The sequence below is a fragment of the Sinocyclocheilus grahami genome, unplaced genomic scaffold (genome assembly GCF_001515645.1).
Source record: "Sinocyclocheilus grahami isolate Dianchi unplaced genomic scaffold, SAMN03320097.WGS_v1.1 scaffold866.1, whole genome shotgun sequence".
In the NCBI taxonomy this organism is placed as follows: Eukaryota; Metazoa; Chordata; class Actinopteri; order Cypriniformes; family Cyprinidae; genus Sinocyclocheilus; species Sinocyclocheilus grahami.
In genome coordinates, this window is record NW_015506045.1 from 517274 (window position 1) to 525131 (window position 7858).

At 40.1% G+C, this 7858-nt stretch overlaps 1 protein-coding gene across 13 annotated transcripts in view; it reads right to left on the reverse strand.

The window, feature by feature from the left end:
• eif4g1a (eukaryotic translation initiation factor 4 gamma, 1a) overlaps positions 1-7858 on the reverse strand; it is a 48786-nt gene that overhangs the window by 28457 nt on the left and 12471 nt on the right. For 10 of the 13 annotated variants that reach the window (XM_016248129.1, XM_016248127.1, XM_016248126.1 and 7 more), the window contains exons 2-5: positions 2541-2620; positions 2241-2359; positions 2069-2152; positions 1860-1892 (exon numbers count right to left, since the gene is read on the reverse strand). In XM_016248129.1, the coding sequence (XP_016103615.1) occupies positions 1860-1892; positions 2069-2152; positions 2241-2315 (192 nt within the window). In that variant the 5' untranslated portion in view covers positions 2316-2359; positions 2541-2620. The remainder of the gene's footprint in view (positions 1-1859; positions 1893-2068; positions 2153-2240; positions 2360-2540; positions 2621-7858) is intronic. The other 3 variants (XM_016248138.1, XM_016248131.1, XM_016248137.1) reach the window with 2 other exon arrangements.

The window sequence follows — 7858 nt, forward strand, 5'->3', positions numbered from 1 at the left end:
TTCGTTGTGAAAGCGAAACTACTTTGTTTGGTCTTCCAAAAGAGGACGATATCTGCTTCGTCATGCCTAGAGCTGATCTGTGCTGTTCGCTGAGGAAATACATCAACTTAGTACTATGGATCGCCGGATCGGCTTTCACCGCTCCTTTGCCGGGACCGCCTTTCTAGACCCCGCCGCCTCAACTCACTCTTGCCCGGCTTCAGCTCACGCTAAGCCGGGGCTTTCGCTCATGCTAGGCCGCGGTGTTTTTCGTTGTGAAAGCGAAACTACTTTGTTTGGTCTTCCAAAAGAGGACGATATCTGCTTCGTCATGCCTAGAGCTGATCTGTGCTGTTCGCTGAGGAAATACATCAACTTAGTGCTGTGGATCGCCGGCACATTTTATGGAGGACTGTTTACTGATCCTGGGAGAGTGACGTTAGACTAAAATGCTGGCAGTTCTTACTCACGCAAGTACATTTTCATTTAAAGGATTTGGCACTGATGATTCAAACGTGAGTTTTGAGCAGTGAAGAACAGCACTTGTAGTTTGTAATTTCTCCGATCACAAATGCAGAAAGGGTTTTATGTTTACGCGGCGCGATGCAATGCAACGCGTAAAAAGACAGTACAAGTCATTATAATCAGTAATTATGTCCCCATTGGATGCAACAAATGCCTCGTTTATAATGGGTTCTCATTCTCTGCCAGCAGGAGGCGTTGTTGGAGTGGTAGAGATCAAGGTTTCCCCGGTAATGGCTGTTCACAAAGCAGCGCTCCGCTCAAAAAAACACTGCTTTATCAGACATTACATGCAAGATTTAATGAAAATAACATCCAATTTTCTGAAAACAGTCGGTTTCCTTCAGAAATACAGTGATATAAAAACACCCGCACTCAATGTATGGGAAACACTGTAGTCTAATAATTGAAGTGTGAATTCTGCAGATCATCATTGTCCAGTATTGTACTGTCAGCAATTTATTATAAAACGTTTTCATACTTGTAACATACATATTTACATATATAATTATTCAGGTGCATGTGTAATAACTTGCTAAAACTTGAGGCTACAGCAGCACTTCTTTGTCGTCGTCTTGTCTGATGCACTCAACCAAGCGTTCTAACCACGACCTCACCTCTCCACAGCCCCCAACCATTTGAAAAAGTAGGCGGGAATTATTTTAATGATATTCTAATAGGCCGCTTTGTGATATCACAAAACCCGGAAAACAAACGCTGTAGTCCAAACGAGCCGATCGTTGTAGTTCTTAAAAAAGGGATTTAAAAAAAAACAAAATCTCCCTTTTGAGTTGACTTTGAGATTAGTAAATTTGAAGATCTTTTTTATGCCCAAACATACACACTGACTAAAATTCAAAACGTGAAAAAGCATAATAGGACCCCTTTAATGAGCAAGCTGTTTTCAAAGAATCAACCAGAAAGACTGATTGGTTTGAACCTATCTTAATGACACAGAATAAACCAAAGAGACCGTATGGGGTACGTCTCATCACTTGTCAAGTCTAACTCGAAAGAAATTATGGTGTTTTTAATTAAAATAAATGAAGTGGTTACTCATCAAGATACATTAGGAACAGGTTTGTTGCAATAAGTAAATAAATGTATTTAAACAATTAGTGTTTTTTGTGAAGCAGGTATGTGTCTGGGGGAAAATTTTTTTTATCAAAACATGATCCCTTAAACGTATGGATTCCCAACCCTAATGAAAATGGTAATGAATACACAAAGACCAGCACCTAAATGCAAGAAAACCTGTAGTTTATTACAGACTAGTTTTGTGTATGTGTGGGGGGGGTGTATACAGACAGAAGACTTTGGAAATCAAGCAGGCTCCAGTTTATGAAAATTGGAAGTACCTGTTGGTGTAAAGCACGAGGCCCTGGCACAAACTGGGAGGAAAGTAAAGAGTAAAAGGTCAAAGTTGAGATGCAAATAGGAGGCGGACTCTGTCACACGTGCAGTTTTCCCTCAAACACAAGCAGGAATTAGGACATCTAGCTAAGCCACAAAACAACCTGAAAGCTTAGACGGTTGTGGAGAGTTTCATAGCTTGAAGATGGTGTACCTGTCTGGGTTGCGGTGCAGTGTTCATTTGTGGAGATGGCCCGGGAAAAACAACAGAGGGAGGTTGACCTGGAGGATAGGCAGCCTGTGGAACAAATGGAAACACTGATATTGTTAAACGAGACTCAAATAATCCTCATCACAACCGTAGTTTTCACCGATTCTGCTTTCACCTGTGTAAGTCCTGGCGATTGGGCGGGGTGGGGAATGGCAGGGGGTCCTGTTATAGGCTGAGGTGGTTTATTCATTTCCTGTGGTTCTGCATGAGGGGGCCTCACACTTGCCTACCAAACTAGTGAATCAGGAAAACACGATTTGAACTTTTGAATTAATAATCAGATACAACCAACCACGTTGTTAAAATAATATAGACCGATTGAGCTTTATAATGCCAACTAATCAAAACAAATTTTACAGCCATGTAAGTGAAGTACACAATAATGTGTGTCTTACATAATTTGTGAAAATCATACCTCTAAATTAGTATTATGAATCTCTGGGGTATCGAAAAGCCCTCAGGGTGAGTCCTTGTGTAGTGTGTTAGCAATTCACCCTGGAGAGAAATAAGAGGCAATTAGTTTGCTATTGCACTGAAGAAATTTTTTTTTTTTTTTACTGGCATCAATTAATCAGTTGACAGGGTAGGAATGCTCATGTCACAAATAAAATCAGATCTCTTAGTCAAGTTCTGTATGTAGGTCCAACAAGACAATGATCCATCCTGTGAATAAGTACATTGTATGCAAATGCAATTCAAAAACTTTCAAAAGATTTGTCAAGACTAAAATAACTTTAAAATGTTATGTAAAGGTTGTAGTCGCACTGAAACCACAACCACTTTTTTTGCAAAGTGGGACTAACAAACTTAAGACAATGCAATCATAGTTTAGTTTCATTCGACAAATGAAAAACATGCTACAATCAGCCTCATCATGATGTAGAATGCATAATCCTTCAAATATTTGATTACTAGGGGTGCTCAGATCAGGATTTGAGGCCGATCGCTGATCACAGAAAAGAGTATATGCCGATACCGATCTTTTTAAAGTCTTCTTTTTATAATTTATGACTATTTATAGTGATACTCCAATCAGGATTTTTAGATATTTATTCAGGGCCTGAATTTCATTTTTGAAAATGGGGGGAATTTCCCCTCTTAGGTGTCTCTTGTGAGAGGGGAAGCAGCACGAACTGTGCTTTCACACAGGAGTCCGCTACTGATCCGTGGCTGTTTACTACAAACACAACATTTATCCAACATTATAATCATTCCATTATTTTGATTTCAAATCCAAACATTGTCACTGAAAATGCTTTTTCAGCATTGCAATTCTTTTTTTACACAGTACAGTAATACAATCTTTCACAGACATGTTTATACACAATAAATATAAGCAACACATTATTCAATGCTTTTTACTTCAATATTTATATTAAGTTGCTCAGGCAAAACATTTAAACTACTTTTCTTACATTATCACAAACTTACCATTGACAGAAATAGTCAGCTCTACTGCTTTTCCTTTTGCATTGAAATCTTTATCACAAGCAATCCTGCGGTTCATAAAGAACTTTGTTTTCCTACCTCCACGAGTGCCATCTATTATTGCCTTTTTTATCTAAAAGTGCTCTTTCCCATGAAACCTAGCCAAAAAGCCATACATGTTGACTGTGAAACACAGTAGACTTTAATAATATGCATTTATGGTGTAATTACTAAATTTGTGTCAATCCATGTTCAAATTGACTGCAAACAATGCGCTGTTACTTTAATTCAGCGCACCAAAAATAGACTCGGTGCAGAAACGATCTCTGCACTGCTGCAGATGCACCGCTCGTGGAAAGCACTGCTGGACCGCAACCGCGTGCAGTGTGCACGCTTTATTAATCCGTTAACATGTTAAAATACGCACCACATACGGAGTAATGTGAACCTGAACCTGGCATTATGTGTGTGCGCTGCGAGTGTGCACCAGGAGAGCACACGGGCACTGAATGGTTAAACACTGGCAAGAATTAAAAAGTAATACAATTTATAAACTTTAGTGACGATGTGACACGGCCTTGATTGTGCAAGTGACAATTCCTGTGTCGACTGTGCCGCTCGCTTATAGATAGATGCGATGTGGTGATTTGAAGCCATTTGCGTATTTTGAGAAAGAGAAAGCGCGCACGGTGAAATTACATCTCACACAAGGTTTTCAAATTACTTTATAAGTTACTTAATGAAGAAATATGAAAGAGAGTACCTCACCTTCAGCATTATAATTATTTTACCTGCGCCGGGTAGACGGTGACGCTGCATGTCATGCCAAATTTCTCACGGCAGCGTCATTAGCCTGAGATGGTTTTCTTGAGATCTGCCTTTTTAGAGACCGTCGATCAAACATCCCAACATTATTATTGGCCGATAGTGATCGGTGTATATATATTGTCTGTGACTCCCAAACTTCACAGACACTATGCGCTGTTACTTTAATTCATATATATATATATGTGTGTGTGTGTGTGTGTGTGTGTATGCACACGGGCACTGAATGGTTAAACACTGGCAAGAATTAAAAAGTAATACAATTTATAAACTTTAGTGACGATGTGACACGGCCTTGATTGTGCAAGTGACAATTCCTGTGTCAACTGTGCCGCTCGCTTATAGATAGATGCGATGTGGTGATTTGAAGCCATTTGCGTATTTTGAGAGAGAAAGAGAGCGCGCGCGGTGATTCACTCACGCTGGTTGTGAAATTATGTCTCACACAAGGTTTTCAAATTACTTTATAAGTTACTTAATGAAGAAATATGAAAGAGAGTACCTCACCTTCAGCATTATAATTATTTTACCTGCGCCGGGTAGACGGTGACGCTGCATGTCATGCCAAATTTCTCACGGCAGCGTCATTAGCCTGAGATGGTTTTCTTGAGATCTGCCTTTTTAGAGACCGTCGATCAAACATCCCAACATTATTATTGGCCGATAGTGATCGGTGTATATATATATATTGTCTGTGACTTCCAAACTTCACAGACACTATGCGCTGTTACTTTAATTCATGTGTGTGTGTGTGTGTGTGTGTGTGTGTGTATTGTCTGTGACTCCCAAACTTCACAGACACTATGCGCTGTTACTATTTCTCATGGCAGCGTCATTAGCCTGAGATGGTTTTCTTGAGATCTGCCTTTTTAGAGACCGTCGATCAAACATCCCAACATTATTATTGGCCGATAGTGATCGGTGTATATATATTGTCTGTGACTCCCAAACTTCACAGACACTATGCGCTGTTACTTTAATTCATATATATATATATGTGTGTGTGTGTGTGTGTATTGTCTGTGACTCCCAAACTTCACAGACACTATGCGCTGTTACTTTAATTCATATATATATATATATATATATATCAAAAACAGAGTAAAAAGCTGTTTTCTGTTTTTATATATTTATCAAGCTTAAAGCTGAATCAATGAAGCTTCAGTGTCACATGATCCTTCAGAAATCATTCTAATATGATTTAGTACTAAATAAATATTTATTATAAAACGTTGCATATTTGTGGAAACCATGAAATTTTTCCCAAGATTCGTTGATGAAAACAAATTTCTAAAGAACAGCATTTATAAAGAATAGAAATCTTTTTTAACATTAGAAATGTACACTGTCATTGATCAAATTAATACGTGAGTGCTGAACACAAGTATTAAACTCTTAAAAAAAAAATATATATATATATATATATATATATAAGACGCACCAATTACGCTGCAGCAAAATATACTGTGTAATTGATTACGCTCGCAGAAAAGCCAGAATGAATGCACTCTGCGAGCAAGTAAAGTACGGGTGGGGGTCTACTAGTGTCAACTATATATATATATATTCCAACCCCAAACTTCTGAACAGCTGCAGTCAATTAACAGTAGCGACAGACTATGCACATGGGTAGGAAACATTCCACGACTAGCACTATTCATCTAAAAAAAACTTTTAAAAAACACAAGTTAAAGTTTCAGCTGCGTCAAATGACATTCCAGCGACAAACATCTGAATGCCAAACATGATGGCAGCAAAGACGGGAACTATAAGACGCACCAATTACGCTGCAGCAAAATATACTGTGTAATTGATTACGCTCGCAGAAAAGCCAGAATGAATGCACTCTGCGAGCAAGTAAAGTACGGGTGGGGGTCTACTAGTGTCAACTGAGATAAGACCAAACCACACCCTTAAGATCTCAAACACACAGAGCCAGACTGGGCATTTAACACAATCTCTCAACTGAGAAAGGATGGGGAAGCCGCAGGAGAGCTCAGACCATGGGTTATAGAGATGTAGGCTCTTCATTCTGGGAGTGTCTGTCTGCTCCCTGTGACCCTCACACAATAGGGCAGGACTTACCATCCAGCTCTGTGTATTTGATCCTGACAGATGGCAACTAATAAACACCCTCAGACCCTCTCAAAAAGACCTGACTTTCTGGGAGAGGGCAGACGGGGGAGGTGAGCGATGCTGGGGAACTGAAGCACGTGGGGAATGTGCTTCCTTCAGAGGGAACATGAGAGCCTTTGACAGACCACCAAGGCAAAACTATATTTATGTATTTCTTTCTCAAAACGGGGAAAAAAGGGTGACAACAGGTCAGAAAGGCATTGGGTGTCACGGGTGTAAATAAAGTAGGACATATAAAACCTAGAGATGAACGAGCTAAACATGGGATGTTTATGGCACGAGGACGCACATGTTCAATATAGCCCGATGCCCAGCCATCCGTGACATCCAGATGAAGTGTGTGTGGGTTGGTGGGGGGAGGGAACACCAGGCTCGAGTTGTATAGTTATGATCAATGAATTTGGGAGAACAGGCAAGACAGACACCCATAACAAACTCGCACAAATCCACTGGCTTGTACATAGTGCTGGGCGGTATACCGGTTCATACCGACGTTTATTTTTCTTATATGAATTTTTTAAATACAGCAATACCAGTCGGTGCATGTCGTTTAAATAACATTCGTAACGTGACACTGTTTGAGAGGGGTCTCTTTTCACTGTTACCCTGTGTTGAGAGCACAGCTGTTTGTTACCAAGCACTTAAGTTCTGAAACTGAAGCTGTAGAAACAAGTAGAACGTGATGACTAGGGCTGGGTATCGAGTAGGGCTGTGTGATTAATCGAAATTGCATCGAAATCACGATTTGAGACGTTGCGATTTCCTAATTGCAAAGCCTGCGATATGGACACGATATTACTTTGTTCCAGAGCATATGCATGACTGCCAGCCTTGAGTGGCAGTCTTACTAACCAATAGAGTGAGTGCCCCTCCGTTCTCCCCAATCAGCTGCTCTAGCCAACTGAGTAAACACCCACCATAAAAAAAAAAACAGAACGCGGGAGAGAGACAGAGTGGGATTATGGCGTCTACTGGGTCAGATCGATAATTAGGCTAATTAAAACTAAAGAAAACTGTATGCAAGGTAAGCTTAGAAATGACAGACAACCAACAAAAAAGGTAATTTCCGAGAGCTGCGTCACAGCGCATATCAAAAGCTCCCTTCTCGGTTATGTTTTCAGTACTGGAGAATAAAAGATACATTCTTAGATGTTTTTGTTAGTACGTGAACGTTATCTTGCACATTTTATCTCCCCAACAGATTAATTTGAATAAGTTTATGATGCATGTTCGCTATTCCCAATTCAGAAGAGCGCACACACAGCCTGTGTCTGTGAATGCTTTTCATACTCGCTCCTCTCTGCCCCACGCGGCGCGAATCCCGCGTCACGGACGAGCCGTTCA